General features: G+C 41.7%; 1 protein-coding gene across 1 annotated transcript; it reads right to left on the reverse strand.

The window, feature by feature from the left end:
* Nucleotides 1–1,614: 1,614 nt before the first annotated feature.
* actr10 (actin related protein 10) lies at nt 1,615–9,752 on the reverse strand. The gene is made up of 13 exons (XM_053445683.1): nt 9,554–9,752; nt 8,293–8,365; nt 8,121–8,203; nt 7,782–7,890; nt 6,848–6,955; nt 6,537–6,604; nt 6,295–6,374; nt 5,599–5,634; nt 4,841–4,920; nt 4,654–4,727; nt 4,371–4,452; nt 2,938–3,139; nt 1,615–2,573 (listed from the first exon to the last, which is right to left on the reverse strand). Exons 1-13 carry the CDS (start codon nt 9,628–9,630, stop codon nt 2,392–2,394), a joined length of 1,254 nt encoding a protein of 417 aa, XP_053301658.1. The 5' UTR covers nt 9,631–9,752; the 3' UTR covers nt 1,615–2,391.
* Between the last annotated feature and the right edge of the window lie 9,719 nt (nt 9,753–19,471).

Raw genomic sequence — 19,471 nt, forward strand, 5'->3', positions numbered from 1 at the left:
GTGTGAGGGCTGCAAACACATGTCTTGATAGTTGTAGCTGTTACACAATGGATGGCTTGTTGTGTGTTCACGTTCTAGAATGAGCTACAGGTGCATCCCCGCTACAGTTCTCCTCTTCTGATGCCACACAAACCAGGGTGCCCTTCCATTTATTAGGAGGTCCTCAAATGTATTTTCACAATCAGTGTTATTTACGGGATAATTGGGTTCTGGTGATCCACCGCTACGGAGGAGAAAACCAAGATGGATGAGGCCTTCCCTCTCAACAGATTAACATCTCCCTCTATTCAAGTTGATGATCAGTATCCTGCAATATTCCTGTTGTTACAAGGACAGTCCAAAACACAACAAATACAAACAGAGCGATGGGGAGAACGTAACTGTGAACCTTGCAAACTTAGATCGGCCAGTCTTAATCTAATTGATCTAATGCAAGATACAGTTGGTTTATACAATCTCGTGTTTGGTCTCCGACAGATTTTGATATGCAAGCTTTTTCTTTCCAGTTGGCGAACGCTCCTCACAGACGGGGACTCACCCGATTCCAGGGGAGTCCCCTTTCCTGCTCCGAGTCCCAGTCTGACAGCCAGAGGTCAGACGGACAGCTGCAGCTCTCTTGGTCTGGGAACCACACCGTCGCTCCAGTCCCAGTCCCCATCGAGGGAGGATGGGGGTCTCCCTCAGCAGGAGCGGAGGAAGCAGGTGGGGGTGTGCAGCTCTACATCCTAAGATAGAGGCGAGGCCATGGCTGTCTTTAATTATATAATAGAGGAAAGGTCTGAATAATTCTGTGATAACTCAAGCCAAATGTCCCTGTATCCAAAGTCAAGGAGGTCCGCACTCTGTAAAGTTAATCTGAGCGTTCATGATGCAGAAAGTGAATTTTCTATTTTAAACTCTGGAGTTGAAAGAGACTCCATAGATGGAAAAAAAGAAAGGTAAACAAGGTTATTTTTCCCTACCACATTAACCTTGTTCTTGAACCATCAACTGAGTACAGTTCATCACAAAATATGAATGTTTAAAAATATGATGACCATCTGACTGGACAGATAAGACAAGCACATACACACCCCTTTTACTATTAGGTCTTTGTTTCTCCTCCATTCAATGTTTATGGCTATTTTCCATTTTCCCAGACAGTTTTTTGCCAGTATTGTGCTACAGATGCATTGTGGGTATTGCTACTGGTTCCCAAGCCCACGGTAGCCGGGCTAAGAGATGGATGTGACCCAAAGGGCCAAACAGATGCAACTCCATTCTGGGATGGACGCACACAGACGCACACACAGAGCACACGAGGAGTGGGCTGAAAAAAGAACAACAGTCTTCATTGTGATGAAATATTTTTATTTAGTTTGGTCACTGTTCACCTAATATTTAGCTGTGTAGAGGGAATAGCAAGTTTTACTGAAAGTGGTCATAACGCAAGTTTGCACCAACACATCTAACTACACAGTCTGGAGAGTGAGACACTGTATGTGCATTCATTTGTTGTAACTGTATTTATATTCAAAACTATGCTGGGAGCCTCTCAACACAAACCGCCGATGCTGTTCTGGCTGTTTCTTTAAGAAATATTTCTGGATAAAAATCAGTGAAATGCCCGTCTGATTAAATTCTGAATATTTATTCGTTGAATTTGAGGGTTACAGAGCAACATGTTATTGTTTGAAATGTGTTTTACAGTTTGTACACAACAATTATAAACACACACACAAGTGCTTCTGATTATTTAGGTGGAATAGACCTGTTTCTCTGGACTGAGCCTCTTGTTTGTTCTGATGTGTCTGCAGGGCCTTTAACGGGATTAAATGACTTTACATTGCTAAGTGCAAATAAATAAATCTAACAGTTGTTATTTTCTTTTTCCTTTGTGGCATTATCTTCAGAGTGATATCTTCACATTTGATGACATGACACTGGAATGTTTCTCTAGTGTTTAGTGACAACTTCAAACAAATGGAAAACTCAAACCTGACCTGGTTGTAGGGTTTTAAAACATTTCTGTTGAATATGATTCAACAAAAACCAGAACAAACTTGAGTGGGATTAAGAGTAAATACATACATCTTCACCTCCTTGCCCGATGATACTCCAACAGTAGACATAGCTGCATGCAGCACAAGGACAGTTTGAAACCTTAAAACTCTAATACTTCATGTAATCACCCTAACCCCATTGGGTTCTGTCCGTCAACAACCTGCTCGTCTGACCATCAAACAGTCCACAATCACTGCACACAAAAACGTAGGTGTGACTACTGGACATGACAAACATTAAGAGCCGTTTGTGTATTTAACAAACTCACAAGATATTTGATGAGATGTTACATTTATAGATCTAATAGGCAGAAGGAGAGTACATTATTGTTTTTTTTTGCAGAATGTTCTACTTCTCTGTGGAGAAGGCTCTCTTCATTAGTGGAGGAGGAGTCTTTCCTGCTTCATACAGCGACTCGGGTGGAGGGGAGCTCAGGCAGCACCAGTCGGGGATGCGACCTGTTTGGTTGTAGTAGTCCCGTGACACCGACCGGCTCCCCAGGACGTCCTGAAGGGCCCCGAAGATCGCACCTGTTGAGCAGAGAGCGATAAGAGACAGATTTATAAATGATTCAAGAGAAGTCACAAGCAAAAACTTCTGACATTATTGATTTTTAAAAGTGTGTTGAAGCAGAAGAAATATTTATTCACAATGATTTATTACAAGATTTTCTCTGACTGAAAGCCTTACCACACTAGGTAGTGATAATTAAAATCAATAAAAAAATTTAATTACACAACAAACTGCACAACTACGCCAACAGTCCCCTTATATAGCCAAGGGAAATTAAATTGCACACAATGACAAATATCAGTCCCCTAAACATGCCTGATTCTTTATATCAAGATCCAAGAAACAATCTAGCAGAGGTAACAATAAAATCTCATATCTGACCTCCGAGCCAGGCGGTGCAGTTGGGCTTAGCGGGCGGAGCGTGTATTCGGAAACTCTTGCTGGCCAGCACGTTGCTGTACTTGGGCTTCTCCACCAGGAGGCGTATTTCTGCCAGCAGACGGTGCAGGAAGCCTGGCAGCATGGCTGTGCCTCCGATCACCACCAGGTTCTCAGAGAGCACTTTACGGGTGTCGATGGGGCACTAAAGAAAAACAACACACCCACATTTACCAAATAAAATCACTTGCAGGAAGCACTTTTTATCTTAAGGTGGGAATTGCAAGGAAGAATGTGTCTTTTCCGTCTAGATCCCTTGTGTGTCGGTGAAAAGAGAAGCTGGATTATTTATTGTATTCATTCATTTGACACCATTATTACATATCAGTAAAGAAAAGCGTTAAGACAATCACAAACCTATTTACTCTGCCATATCAGTGGTGTAGGACAAACCATTGGGCGGGAGAACTACACTCTGTGGTTATCAGGACAGGTTTAGACCAAAAACCTCATGTGATGGATGAGAGTTGCCGTGGATAGTGTTACTGCAGTGCTGCCCTCTGTGTGCAGAGCTCGCCGGAGGCCTCGGGGGAGCTGCTGAGCCGTGTTTCTGTACATCCTGAGCAGAGTCGTGCATATACTGCTGTTTCAGACTGTGAGATGTCGGCTGCTGCTGTACGGTTAGAGATTAATTAGGCTGCTGTCCTGGGCTGACTTCATCCCCACACGGAGAGAGAGAGAGAAAGAAAGAAGCTCCCAGATTCAGGGAATGGCTATAGCCGAGTGTCGCCATAGCAACTGCACTAAGTCAAACTGCGGGCTCAACTCCACGGGTGCATGTTATGAAGAGGAGTGCTGTATTAGAATAACATTTTTCAGATTGGGTTGTTCAATACGAATACTCCTGTAAACTGAGGGGTCTCTAATGGATGATAAAAATCTTCAACTTTCAGGGCACAGCTCTGATAGAGGGAGAGAGAAAAACATAGTTGCAGACCAGTGCAGTTGTTGTTTTCCCACATGGTGGTGCCCATACGTGTGTCCATGGTCCTGCTGGTCTTACAGAGTAGTGGTCAGGTGCATTGATCTTTGACCAACAAAACCCTGGTCTGAAGTCAATGGTGCAGAATTCCCTTGTTATTTTAAAGCTGCAGATACTAAAGGAAATGGGACATGGCACTATAATTGGTGTATTGCACATGATGCCAGAAACAAACCTCTTGATTAATTTAGGGACTAAGTACAAGAGTTGTGAATCATGTGCCTGGCAAAGCAATGTTTTCTCCTGTTCTCTGTTAAACTAGTGAACATGAATTTGCACACGTCCTCAGTGCACTAGCAAATTGTTCTAAAAGTGGAAGTAGTTGAGAGGATAAGGACAAATACAACACCCTAGTGTCACGCATATCAATTACATACAGAATCATTTTCTCTACCTTGACCAGAGCGTCAAGTATCAATGAGGCCACACTCTTCTCCTCGTTGTCCTGTTCAAACAAGATCTCCATCACAGAGTCCCTAAAAAAAGAACAGAAGAGTTCATGAGAACCTCTGACGGAGATGCTCAGCAAAGACAAAAAACAAACACTTATTTTTCTGAAGCGACATAAACCTAATGAGAAATGAACAAAAATTCAAACATAGCCAACACTAACATAAAGGAATAAGATGTAAACATTTCACAAGAACTGCAACAAAGCACATATTCTGACCAACTACCTGATTGACCCTTTAATGTGCAGGATTTTCTCCCCATCCAGTGGATATTCAACATCTGGAGGAGGAGCTGGACGCTACAGACACATTCAACAGAAAATAGAGTTTTTCAGAAAATTACACCAATGAGTACCTGAATACAAATAAAGACCAGCTCACTGAGGGATTCTGTTAAAAACATGTCTTTCACCTCTGCTGTTCCATCCAGGTTAAATTTGGCTTCTTGGATATTCAGTCCTCTCTGCAGGTCACTGACAAAACATGTTCTCACTATAAGAAACAAAAAAGAATCAGTGAGTAACGATAACAAGTAATTATGATTTAATACCAAAAGACTATAGGCCATGTTAATGACTGACAATATATGAAATGGTTGTAAAGATACAAGATCGACACAAGTCTTAAATCAAAGATTAAATTACATAATGTGGTATGTTGCACAATCCCCGTAAATTATATATTTCATTCACACAATGAAACACACGTAAATGAGAGAAATGGAAAAATGTAATTGAAATAACAAATAAAAATGTGCTCCTTCTCCCAATCCACTCGCCATTCTTCAATAAACAGTGAAAAGTATTTAAAAAATTCAACCAGTTATGTGCAGGGAATCTTCTTGCAAATAGACATTAAATGAGACTAACATGAAACTACCCTGTGAAACCATAACGGGCTGGAGTCTGCCCCAGTTTACTGAAAACAGAGTAAAGCCTGTCTGCTATTATTAAAGAGAACGAACATGAGTGATCCCTGTGGTCAGTTTATTTGTTGACCTTCCTTATAATAATCCAGCGGTGGAATGGTGAAGACAGAGCAGAACAGTCAGATACATTGTGGTTGTCTTTTTAAAAAGGCGGACATTGTTGGAAATAAAAAAACATTGTGATCCCTCCCTAAGATGAGAGGGGCCGATCATGAAGACAAAAACATCTCGGTCATACCAACCTTTGATATCCTCCACAGTCTCTTCTGGGATGGTCCCTGGGGAAAAGAAAAGAAAAGAGACAAGGTTCTTCTGTCGACTTGTTTTCAAATCAGCCATTTCCCATTTCACTTCAGTTAGATTGCTTGGTGTAAAACAAATCCAGGTCATGGGGGTAGAACCAACACTGTTGCAAACTACGTTTTTTCTGGAGTTATTTTTGTTTTTGTTGTCATTTGGACAACTTCAAAATCCTGCACGGTTGGATTTTATACATATTTCCAGATTTAAGTTTATAACAGAGATCTCAGTCCAACTGAACTTATTTCAAGAACGCAGTTCTTTGAACAGAGTCCAGTCCACTGAGTCAACCTTCTGTCAGTCTTAATTATCTATGCATGTATGAGTAGCTTCTCTCACTGTGCTGCAGCTGTGGATCTCACAGCTCAACACTATGATTCAGTATCAAGACAAAATGTGGATGGAAAACTCTAAAAGAGGCTGCAAGTATATAATTCACAAATGGAGAAAATAATTGTCTAAGATGTCACACAGAACAAGTTCCTCTTATGAATAGTCAATGATGCATAATGGGTCAAAGCCATTATATTGTGTTTTCATTCTAACTAGTCAAACAAATGAGCTGTCCACATCAGAGCTACATGTTTATCCGTTAAAAAGACAGAGACAGATGGTGTGTGGTGTTTCTCTCTAATTACCGATGATGGCTGGTACACTCTGCCCAGTGGTGGTGTCTGTGTCTACCGTGCACTGTTCCACGAGAAGGCCGTCTAACTCTCTACAAGACAGACAGTTGTGGTTATGACAGGAAAGAAGCACAAAAAGCTACATAACATTTTCAATCAACACACAAGAGTGAATTTTTTCTGTAAATGTGTAAAAAGTAACACAGTGACATGCAAAGTCAGTCTCTCCTCTTCAATCACTTCCAGCTACTTACTTGTGAATGGCTTTCCCTCCCAAAGGCAGAGCCTCCCAGGCTGGCAGAATGAGAGTGCACTCATACACCTGATTTCACAGTTAAGGTAAGACGTCAACCCCAAAGTAAATATTACAAAACAGTATATTACATTTATTTTAGTAAATTACACAAACAGCTGAGAGACATGTGAAAAAAATCTCTCGAGATGAAATTTATCAGAAATATATTAATCTGATATCATTTGTATCATGTACCACCTGGTAACTGTTGTAGTTATTTCTGTTTTGGGTTATTTCTTTAAGTCAGTAAGTCACAGTTTACAAGGATACAGGCAGCACCAGTGTCTCTGTGTGGCCACAGTCCATCACCAGGCCAGAGTTGATGCCCAAAGTCATGATGGCCATAAGGTGACTTGGGGCAAACAGCACAGAGGGCACCTGAAACACAGTAAAACCAAATATTCACAACATACTCCAGTTTCCTCTTATCATTAGGAACATGATAAGGATAACAATAACACAGGCTAAGTGTGTAGGATTTAGGAGGATCTATCGTCAGGAATTGAGAATAATAATTTTCATTAGTGTATAATCAGCCGAAACTAGGAATCATTCTTTTCATTCCCTCTGAGTGGAGGCAGGTCCTCTTTTACAGAGTCTGCCATGTTGTACCCCTTCACTACAGTAGCCCAGAAAAGACAAACCAAACACTGACTCTGTAGAGAACTGTTACCTTAAGGTCACCGTGGGTTCTTCTACACATTGTTAAGGGCAAGGTGAGGGGTATTCAGATGGTTGCAATATACAACTTCACCACTAGATGCCTTTAAATCTAACACACTAAACCTTCAAGGTGAAAGAGTGTTGGAAAAACTTTTGAATCTATTTGTCTGTTTCTGTTCTTTACAACTTGTAAACTCTATGTAGACTTTTAAATAAATACTAATATCTGATTTATGTGTTGAAATGTATTAGGCACATTTAAATATGACTTTACATCTAAATTATATTTGTTATCACCTGATGAAAACTGTTTTATAAACTGAACACAAGTGGATTATCAATATCTGAATGTTAAAACAATACTGTTGTTAATGGAGTTATTTTTCAGTTTACAATAAGAGTTTATTGAAAGTTATTAAAAGAAAATTCCCTGGATGAAAATAAGTTTGGCACAACATAATACAGCATATAAAGCATATTAACACCTCGTCCAAACAAGATCTGTATATTTCATAAAAGCCTGATGTGTTTGATGCTCTACCTCAAACTGTTTGAAGAACACCTTGGTGAGAGTCTCTCTGAAGTGAGAAGGGCAGAGGATGGACTCGATGATGACCACTCTTCTGTCGCGAGGGTTCACCAGCAGGTGTCTGGTTGAGACGGACAAGATGGCAAACACTGATTTTAAGGAATGTTGCATGTTGTGTATGAGGCTTGTCACAAATGTTCCACCTTTATAGGGCCAGATACTACAATATTGTACAAATTCATTACTGTATGGAGAACAGTATTTGACTACTAAGCAGGTTTTATTTGCTTAGTTGCAGTACACATATCTTAGTAAATTGCTTATGATGATGGACTAATGCAGGAGTCTCACCTGAAGTACAGTATGTGGATAAACTCTTTGAGTATGACATAAAGCTCTTCTGTGTTGATGTTGTACTGAACCACCTTGACAGCCTGAGAGAGAGAAAAACACACAACATATTAACATATGATGCTGTTTCCTTCCGAATGATCACACCCAGTAACGCACAGCTGTGTCTCACCTGCTGCTGTCCTGGTTTCCGGATCTCGCTCGGAATTATGAACCTGGGCCCCGTTTCCCCTGCGAAGCCACATCTGCAAAGAAATACAGCTGTTAGCTAAACTGCTGATATGCAGAGGATACCATTTACATTTGTGAACGTTCACTAAAATATACTAGTTAGATTAACGCTCCAACATATACTACAATAATAAAATTGCTACTGAACTGTTCGCAAACCAAACAATTATAAACATGATGCACACCACCATTGCATCCTCTTTTTTTGAAGAATGGAATAATTTTTATTGGAGCCAAAGGTGCCACTTGATAATTTTATGAGAAGAATATAAAATCGGTCGTCTCTCCATTATAAATAAAAGAAGAGAGCAGTTCTGTGTTAAATGTTGTGGTAAAGCAACTGCAGACAAAGACTTCATTCTTTATAGAGAACTTTCCTCTCGATCTTCATGTGATTTGCCTCAGGCCACTTTCTCAACCTTACTAACTTTTAACCCACTTTGACTAAACTTGTTTTAGAACAGCATTTAAACACGTCACTGAAACCATATTAACCGTGGAGAGAAAGGAAATGAGATTTTCGTTATAGCAGTTATGGTAAATGTAATGTGCTCAATGTAAATCCCCCAAATGAGGGGAGATCTGGTGGTACGATGAGGAGTAAAGTGACTTATAGTCTCAGGCAGTGATCAGATTAACATGTGCTAACATTAGCTCCATTTACTTTAGGTCACTTCACCAGAAGTCATGGTGAGGGGGAGAGTTTCCTCTCACAGCGGATTAATAGCAGGAATGTGGCCTCAAAGCTAAACCCAATTCAGAGTTGATGTTCCACTGGTCCACCTACATGTTATGTATTTGATTTTACCAACGATATAAAACATCTCAATACCTGTGACATGAAAAATATCAGCTTTAAAATAACTAAAATTGGACGAATACGAACATGGAGGCTGTTCAGAAGCTGCAGCTGCAGGTGATGCTCATAACGTTGAGTACAGTCGTTTGTGTTTTCTAGATCTCCTCTCAACTCTAACTTGACAGCAGCTATCACTAGCTGAATGTCCCAGTTAGCACTGGCTATGTGGCTAACTAGCTAACACCGCTGAAGCATTTACTACAGCTATAAACTATTAAGCATCATGTGTTAATGAGCTTTAGCTTGTGTATAAGAAACTACGGGTGGTTGAGAGATGAAACACAGAGCTGGGTTAGCAATTTGTGCAAAGCGCTAACAAGGCGTGCTAACGACTGACACTCACTTTGTGTATGCTGCTCCTAAATCAATGACGATCGCAGTCTTCTCTCCTCCGCTGCCCAAACCATCAAATAATGGCATTTTATTATTATCTTCGCCTCTGGGCGAAAATGACGTGAGTTGGAAATCAACACAGACAGCCGCAAATCTGCATCCCAACAAAAATCTGTTGTCTTCCTGATGGGTTGGGTTGGGTCTTCAGAAACGCAATGACGTCACGTGTGAGCGCCTGATCAAAAAGCAAATCCCAACAACGAAAATATCACACTGATTTTATTAAAACAAATATAAATAATCCACCCAATTACTATACAGTCTATCTGACAGTCAATTATATAATTTTATAAAAATAAAATGACAACTAGGTAACCCATACATTTTATCAGGTAAATTGAACTATTCTGTGACACTTACAAATAATGAGAAATCTGTTGTTACAGTAAGTCTGATACAGGAGTTTTTTTTTTTTAGGATGTTTCAATTGTTGTCTGTCATAATTATTGGGGAGACATTTGGAAGAATGATCTTCCATCTGACACAGTGGTATAAGCCATGAATGCTGATGGTCCAACCTGGTGTAACCTCATTGTCCTTCCACATGGGGTCACTGGAACTTTTTCAGTCAACTAAAATCAAACAATACTGCTGTTTAGCCATGCTGTCTGTGTAAGGTCCTTGTTGAATGTATTAAATCAGTCAAGAGTTCAGTTTCTCTGATGCAAATACAAGCAACATCATCATATCATTTTCTGGACAATCATATTACATCAGACCATGACCTCATCATCCACTTCAAAACATTTTTTGGAACAGTCTGGGATTGGCATACACTTCAGATCATGTAGTTGTACATTTAAAACTTCAAACAAATACATATTAGTAGTTGTGATTGTAACTGATTAATTATTCATGCCTGCACTTGCTTTTATACCCGGCTACTTTGAAATAAAATAATAACTTTACAGAGCAAAGAAATTCCTTGAGAACAAATCCACAAAACTGTTTGTTTGTATCACAATATAACCCATTCACAAAAAAAAGGACTGTAAAAGCTCTATAGTTCATAATTAATAATGGTAAGAACATGTTCTCTAACACAGAGCTCTTTAACACCCTGCTGAACTTGAGTATACCTCTCTTGACTCCTCTTATTAAAGTTCACTCCATTGCTGTTTGGATTCCATTTTCACAGCGAGATCTGAGATACACTTAACTTGCACGTGCATGAATCAAAATTCTACTATAAACATTCAAACTTCAAAAACACTTGCTTGTTAATTTTAACAAATAGTGAACCATTATGCAACTTGTATATTATGTAGACAATTGACCACTTGAAAAAAATGGTAAAAAATTACCAACAATTCATGCAGAAAAAGCAAAGATAATTTTTTTTATTAATGTAATAAGTCTAATGTGAATATTACAATTGTAGTGGGAAAATCACATTAGGTAATTTGTTCATTTAAAAAAAAGTTTTAAATATAATATCAGCTTAAGTCTCAGTCAAGAATATTTCCTTTGTGATTTATATATACACGTAAACTGCATGGTGTCCCTGCTCTTATTCAGTATGGGGAGCCTGGAGTGACCTTTTGTCAAAGACAACAAAACAACAATGAAGAAAAGACTAAAGCAGATGGAAATTAACTGCTGATTAGAAAGCGACGCGGTGAAGGGCATTGCTGATAAACCAGAAGGTGAAGTCATCGGTTTGAGTAAATCCTGCAGGTTTGAGCCATTCAAAGGCAGCGCTGGAGAAGAAGCAGGCGGACACAATAACGCAGAGAAGACGCCGGAGACTTCCAGTCAGTGACGCTGAGCTGCACAACAACCAGCCTGATCCTCCTCATCCTCCTCCAGCCTGCTCTCCTCTCCTCTCCTCTCCTCTCCTCTCCTCTCCTCTCCTCTATCGGTGCATGTGAGGCTCATGTGCGCCCTGCAGGCTCAGCGATCCGACACCAACTCTGGAAGGTAAAGGCATTTATTTTTTATTTTTTGCCATATGCGACTCCCATTGTTCCCAAGTAAATCTCGCTCTCACTGCCTGGGCACGATGGGATTTAGGTGGGTGCCATACGGATGTGATTGGCTCAGGTGCATGCAGTCAGATCGGATCAACACCGCAATATGAATGTGCTTACAATCCATATGCTGTTAGCGATAGAGATTATGTAATTGGGTATTAGATTGCATGTGATTGATTAGGTGTGCGAGCTGTGATGGTTGCATGGTGGTTTCAGGGGGTTTGCGCATGGAGTAAAGTGTATGACATTGTTGGACTGAGCATCATCACGCGTCTGCAACAAGACTTCTCAGACGCTTGTCTGACTCAGGGTGTCACCCTGTCAACACCACACGCGTCGTTCCCTCCTCATCCTCACACAGCAGCGATCGATTATCAGGTGGTTTTCGCTGTTAGATCACGTGGAGAAGCAAATGCGCCCCACATTATCAGATTTTCCCCTAATCTGATTTAATGTGCTATTTGTAGTCATGTATACGTACATCATGAATGCATATCGGTCGGTTGTGAGGGAGATGCAGATGTGTGCAATGTAAACACGTGTAACATCATGGCTCCATCTGTGCAACATCGCGGAAGATAGGTAGCCTGGTGCTATTCATGGGTGACAATGTGCAGAGGATTGCTGTGTCAGATTCACACTCGTTTGTCACTCTACCTCTCTATGTGTGTGTGTGCATGTGTTTACTCTTCATGCAAAATGAACACAAGAGTCTGAGATTAAAAGGAATTTCATCCAAATTATTTAAAAAGATGCAGCTGCAGCACCAAAGCAATGCCAATCCTGCTCTCTATATGAAGTTCTCATGCCAGTCCTTTAATCTCTAGCTGAACACATCTGTAATGTGCCATGTCACCTATATTCCTCTCCGGGCACCTCCACCTCTTCTTTGTCTCCCTCTCTCTGTCCACGTGGCTGACAAAGCGTAGAAGTTGCAGGCAGGGGACTGATCACACCTCAGTTCCACTTGTTAGCATTTGTCTTTATTTTTTGGGTCTGCTCTCTGCAGGTGCTGAGACGAAACAGAGATGCTGATGTCTGGGATGCTTCGTCGCCTCCTCCTGGCTGGGATCTGCCTTTGTGTCTGTGGAACGCCCGTCCACTTCCCTGGCTTCCCTCCCACGCAGGACAACCACTGTGATGGGGAGTGTAAGTCAAGAAGAACTGTCAGGTCAACATCCGTGCTGGGTGTGGGTGTAAAGTCTAAATCCTTGGACAGAGAGTATGTGACTGGCGTGGTACTGAATGTAGGTGCAGGAGGAGGGGCTGACCCGAATGGACGACCTGAGGGGATAGCGCCGGTGACGCAGACAGAAAATGGGGACAGCTTCGACGGAAGATCTGGGCCGAGGAAGGCTGGTGGAGAGGCATGGAGCCGAAAGAGCAAGGTAAAAAAGGATGTGAGCTCATCTGAAATGAAGGACGGTGAGAGACAGGGAGCGTCAGTTCTGCCAGAGGATTCAGAGAGCACTGACGACAACCTGTCTGTCATCGATGACAAGACATCACCCTCTACAAGTGGGAAAAAGCAGCTATTAGAAGACATGAGTTCTTCAAGATTAAGTTCAGGTGGATTTCTGGCTTCCTCTACAGCGCCACCTCCGCTGGAGTCTTCATACAGCCAACAAAATAACCAAGGTGGGGAGGACAGAACAAGACTCCCTGATGGAGATGACTCCGGACAGGAAAACGACCCAGACACCAGCTCGCCCTCCTTTACAGAACCTCCATACCCTTCAACACAGGTCCAGAAGCTGACCTCCCTCACTCCCCTCCCTCCTTTGGTCCTGGCCTCCAGATTTTTGACGGGTTGGGGCCATGATGGAGCCACGGCATCCTCACTCCCAGAACCCTTGTTACCTGAGATTGTACCAAACCTGATGCCCAGAGAGGATGGACCGGAAAGCCTGTGGACCGAGGCCGCGAGACCTGGCGGAGGTAAGTCATTGAAGGTTCAGGGTGTATAATTTAGTGGTGAATTTGCATGTTGCAGCTGAACATCCCTCAAAATTACCCTCTCCTTGGTAGCCTCAGTTATAAAAACTCAGAAGATGTTTAGTTTGTCCAGTTTGGACTCCTGTAAAAAACATGGCGGCCTCCGTAGAGAGGACCCTCACCAGATGCAAATATAAAGTATATAAATATAAAGGGCCAAATCTAGGGTAAAAATACAACAATAATTTGTACAATTTAGATGAAACTCACTGATGAAAACATCACTAGAATTATTTTATATTTTATTTCTGCCAAAGATCCTTTTCACCTAAACCTCACAGACTTAACCTTCCAAGTTAGAAATGCATATTTGATAAAAGTAGGACATGGACATATGCATTGGGATACAACAATTCTCTAATCCCTTCAGTAATTCCACATGAGTTGCCACAGAGGGCCTTTAAAGTTGCGTCGCTAAGATGAATGCTCAGCAGGCAGTGTCACCATTTAAGAATTCCCCTCCACAACAAGTCGTTTTTTCCGGGCCTGTGGGGTTTTGCAGGGTGTCAGGAGGCTTCATTGAAGAAAGTGCAGTGGAAATGAAAAGGACATGTCTAGTGGCGGAGATTTCCTTTGATGACTGGCGAGGAAGGCGCACGCTTTTTCCACGCTCCACTTTGAACCCCAGCTGGGACCTGTGGCAGTCTAATTACTTTCTATTCCTGACTTCAGTCTGAAAAACAGAAAGGAAAGGACACCCACAAGTGGCATCAAACGTTGGTGGCAGTGTTATGCAAGTCCTCAGAGGATTCAACCTCTCTCTATCTATATATATGCATATGTACATATCACCCCTTCAAACCGTCTCTCTTCCCTTCCCACCCTTCATTCTCCCAGCAGCCTATTGTAAAGGAGCCGGAGTGTTTTTATTCAGTGAGGCAGATGAGGGAAATGGATTAAAGGAGTCTGCCTGAGCCAATATGTGTTCCTGCCGTCCGTATGGGGATTGTGCGTTTGATGAATCTTCCTTCCGAAAAGAAGCTGCGCAAAAAAAAAAAAACTAAATTCCCTAACAGCATTATGTAAAAGGCTTTTCAGTCTTTAAAAGCAATTTTCAGCCGTCTTAAGAAATGTCTCGGTTTGGAGGAAATGCCTGAAAGATATGCCGTGCCACTTTCTCCTGTGACAGCCCCCTGTGTGGTGTAGCCTCTTATCGAAAGAGAACCATTTTCAAATCCACCATTCATTGTGTCTTAGCTGCACTGTGAACTCAGCTCTCAGAGGGTACAAGTGCCTTTAATGAGGAAACAGCATGTCTAAAGAGAGAGCGGTTTCAAAAAGCTGCATTCGGTCATAATTACTAATGGGGCTGAATATAGTAGCTGCTCTGCGATACATTTTTCATTCCAGCTGCCAGCACAGCACGGTGTACAGAAAACTGCAAGACCCACAACCTGTCATTATTCATATGCCCTAGTTTGCTCGCTGAGTTACATCTGAACCGGTTGCAGGGTTTCACTGATGTTTACCAGAAGGTCAGAACAAACCTGCCCTTTCTAAATTAAATCGTCCTGCTGTACATCATGACCTTCATTCTGCCTCTAATTGCAGAGGACACTGAGGTGCCACTGACTCAGGATGAGGCCACGGAGGGCACCATGTCATCAGAGGCTCTCCCTCTCATCTTTGAGCCGTTTGAAGATGTTACACCAGAGGGGGCAGCGGCAGCAGCAGTGGTCACACCAGGGCCTGGCAGCGCTCAGCCTCCCACTGCCATGGCGACCGGAGGAATGCCTTTGTCAGAGGTGGACCTGGACCAGCTGGTCACAGTAGAGGCAGACATGGACGGCCCCTCGCATGCCCCACCCCTGCTGATGCCAGACTGGACGTCAGCGTGGCAGACATCCGGCGCCGAGCTCCAGGAACCGATCGGCTCCTCGGTTCCGTCTGTTTCACAGCAGCGAGCTGCAAGTAGGCCGGAGAATGGATCTGAGAGAGGTGAGGAGGGGATATGGTGGATAGGAGTGAAGAAATAAATGTCGGATCACAACATGATGCACTATAAAAAACATGATTTAGGCTGTTTCATATAGATCTAGAATACTCAAACATTACTCCAAACCAAAATGTAGTATAGGTCAGACTTTAATAGAGTACTCTATACTAAAATATACTTTTAAAATCCAGTATTCAAAGAGGTATAATGCTGCCAAAGCAGATCATGATAGCTCAGTGCATTTATTCTGACATCATTATTCCTTCTTTGGGCACAAAACTGAATGTGTAGAGCCGCAAAAACTTATTGCAGTGAACATTTTGTTTCAATTTCTTTTGTTAGTCAATGGTTTGATTGAAACCTCAGTAACGCAAACTTCCACATTCTCTTCACACATTTTATAATTTGCTCATTTGCTCAGGGTATCCTTCATCCACTAACATGGAGGAGGCAGGATTTAATTACTTTTTCTTTAGCCATCCACGATTGCGATGCTTTGGCTTCACGTTTGCGGAGCTGTCATGTCTTCCATCATTGTGTACAGTTTATCGTTTGAATCTATTACATTGACGTACATTTTTACACATGCTTTCATCCCAAAAAATATCTTAAGCATTGTTTGAATAAATGAAAGGCACACTGTCTAGGATGTAGATGCACACTTGTAAAGGCATGTCTGAAACGCTGAAATATATAACAAATCAATTTCTACATAAGTCAAAAGTCTAATTAGGCACCCTGCACTCAGATTCAACCCTTTACACAGTGCAAAATGTTAAAATGTCTACAAGCATCCACTATTATTGCCGTCTCTTTGTGTGATGTGGGACATGCAGTTGCTGTGAGGACGCCAAACCTTGAAGGGTATTTGCCCACCACTGGCCCCTCCCTTTCATCCTTCCCGCACGCTATGACAACGGTTACCATGGCAGCCCATCAGCCTGTGCACAAATCTAGATCAGGGTTAGAGGAGATGGAGTCTGAGGGTGAGGAACCATTTAATACAAAAATTCCCTCTTTTTTTTTTAAATGTATTTTTATTTCCAGCCCCCAAATGTGACCCTTTGTTCTTGGCTGCTGAGTAGATGAATTTGTTCCCCCACAGAGGAGACAGATGACGACGAGGAGGACGACAACTCTGAGGAGTCGGTGGAGAGCGAGGAGGACCTGACAGATAAGCCAAAAACATTTGCAACGCAGCCTCCCTACAGCCTCATCCCTCCGCCTCCCGTCTGGGTTCAACACAACCAGGGGCTGAGTAGGACAACATGATTTCTAAACCTTATCTTATAGAGTTGCTTGTTACTAAACTACCAGACTACACATAGCCAGAAATATCTCCTGCAATTATCTGAAAATGAAGAGAAAATATTATTTGCCTGTGTTGTCCTGCTAAATCTGTGGCTTTTCTTTTCTCCCAGTGCGAAGCTGGGTAGAGCTGATCAGAGAAAAGGTAAGACTGCCCCCTCCTGTCCTTAAAAAAGAACTTGCCGATTAAAAATGTTAGTTTCCCTCATTAAGACATTTAGAATAAAGGTGGCAATATTCTCTATTTCACTTCCTGGCAATTAATCACATGATAAGTCCAAAAGCAACATTTAACTGATGTACAATATTCCTCTGTTGTATTAAGCCGCACTGTCAAAATAAGTGACATTTCCATCTTTATTTTTGAATCAATCCCACATAAACCATCCTGCTGCAATACTCACTGGAGAACAACATGCGTGTTAATCTGTGGCTGAACATGGTCCATATCAAAATAACCATTTAGTCTTGTCTGGTTAAAATAGTTAGGTTGTAAGTTATTGAGAGGCAAGGTAACTCATTATTTTCATGGGATTTGTCGACAATTGCAAAAATATAGAATTATGTCAATCTTAACCAATGAAGGCATCATAAGTCATTTTTCTTCTTCCAGCAAATTGATCACCAATATGTATGAAGGGAATTTAAATGATTTATCTGGATTAGATAGTCTATGTTTACATCTCTGCTCCATTTTTGATGCTTGACCTGTGTCGTCAATGTCGGCAGGCGGGTTACGTGTCCGGGATGTTGGCCCCGGTGGGCATCGGCATCACAGGGGCCCTGCTAATCGTCGGCGCCCTCTACAGCATCAGGATGATTCACCGCAAGAGGAGGAACAGCTTCAAACACCAGAGGAGGAAGGTCAGGCAGCCAGAGGTCAATACCACACAATACCCTAAACACAAATACGTTTTTATGTTCCACCTGCCACTGACTGACAGTTTTTTTTTGGTCATAATTACAACAAACTGCTCCTTTGTGAATTATTGTGTTCCTAAGATGCTTTCGATTTAGCATTATGTTTATTTTTTCCTCCCCAGCAACCCACAGAGCCCAGCACTAGTCCTCAGGACCAGGCCATGCTGCTGGCCGACAGCTCCGAAGACGAATTCTGATCGGACTTATTTTTTGGGTGGGGGGGGCTCCTTTTCGTCGACGACCACTGCCCGGCACTCCTGTAACGGAGGCTCGGCGAACATCACCATCGCTATGACTACTGCATCTCTAATCACCCCGGGCCGTTTGGCTATGACTCATCTGATCCACAGAGTGTGACTGAGTACAGGGCACAATTTGCACGGGCTGCACAATGGTCGGCTTTGTAAACCCCCCACCCGTCCTCAAAGTACCAATGTGAGTTGTCAGGTGACGTTGACACTAGTGGCTTGGCAGGGCTGGTGTGGTGCACTTTGACTTAAAAAAAAAAAAAGAAATACTAATACTGATGTGAAAACAAAATGTATTTGCAGGGTATCGGTGGGATTCAAGTGTTGCTGGTTTAACCGAGGTTTCGTGGAGTGGAGAACCAGCAGGTGTTCTGTCAAGTAATTAAAGGGCTGTAGAACGGTGACATTACACGATGTAAATATTTGTCATGTTGGTGTAAATAAAGGTTCATTTTTAGATACACGTTAGCATTTTTGGGAAAATAAAATAGCTGGATTAGAGGACGGACACAGCTAGCTACTTTAGCATAAAGCCAGCTAGCCAGACTCTGTCCAAATGGGCCTACAGCACCCCCACAGCTCACCAACACACGTATGTCTTATTCATTTATTGTGAACCAAAAATAAAGTGTAGAAATGGATTATGTGCAAACAATCTCGAAGCTGGAAGCAGTGACTTTGAGGTTTTCTGTGGTTTACTGCTAAAAGCTAAACAAACATTATGTCCACAAAAACAGTGTTTGTGAAGAATTATCTTATCCGTTTTATTTATTGCCAATAAAACGACCCAGGCCAACTGTTCTCATCGTTTCCAGGTTTGATGCTAAGCTAAAACAAGCGAAGCTAGTCATCTCCTGACTGCTGCTTTCAACAGGATCCAGCGAGGCTCCTGGCTGTCACCATTAGCATCTTATTTCCATACGACAGTGGTAACTGTCTTATAATTTAACTCTTTGCAAGAAAACAAATAAGTGTGTATCTGAAAATGAGGATCTATTTCTTAGATTAGGATTTTAGAAATCTTCACATACAAATCATTTGCATTAGCGCATTATCTGAATGTCAATTTTGTGGAAATGAGAATGTTCATTGTCATTGGTTCAAAAAAGTTGCATCGAGAGGCACGCCTACAAAATACCATCATTCTAAAAGTATGTAGCAAAGAACAGATTTTTAATAATAATGAAACTGACGAGAACTCATTCTTGTGTGTGCGTTTTTTTCTTTCTTTTATGTGCACAACGTCCATTTCTGTTGTCTGGAAAAGCACAAATATTGGAGACACTGAGGCTGAAGTTGACATTTTTTTGTTAAACTAGTTTTTTTTTTTTATTTGATCAAGAAAAGAGCAGATAACTGACAATTTGATTTACTGTCACATTGCTGAGATGGGATCTTTCCAGAGCAAATATTTGAGTTCTTACTTTCTGGAGAAAATCTTAGCAATAGTTGACTTTAGAAATAATCAAAAACATTCTGTATTTCAA

Source organism: Pleuronectes platessa, chromosome 17 (assembly GCF_947347685.1).
Source record: "Pleuronectes platessa chromosome 17, fPlePla1.1, whole genome shotgun sequence".
Classification (NCBI taxonomy): domain Eukaryota; kingdom Metazoa; phylum Chordata; class Actinopteri; order Pleuronectiformes; family Pleuronectidae; genus Pleuronectes; species Pleuronectes platessa.

What these genes read in the sequence shown, in the direction of transcription:
- actr10 (XM_053445683.1), bottom strand. Translation starts at nt 9,630, where the DNA reads ATGCCATTATTTGATGGTTTGGGCAGCGGAGGAGAGAAGACTGCGATC. An exon ending in TGTTCTTCAAACAGTTTGAG is followed by an intron (nt 6,956 to 7,781) that starts GTAGAGCATCAA and finishes ACTGTGTTTCAG; the next exon opens with GTGCCCTCTGTGCTGTTTGC. An exon ending in GAGTGTACCAGCCATCATCG is followed by an intron (nt 5,635 to 6,294) that starts GTAATTAGAGAG and finishes TCTTTTCCCCAG; the next exon opens with GGACCATCCCAGAAGAGACT.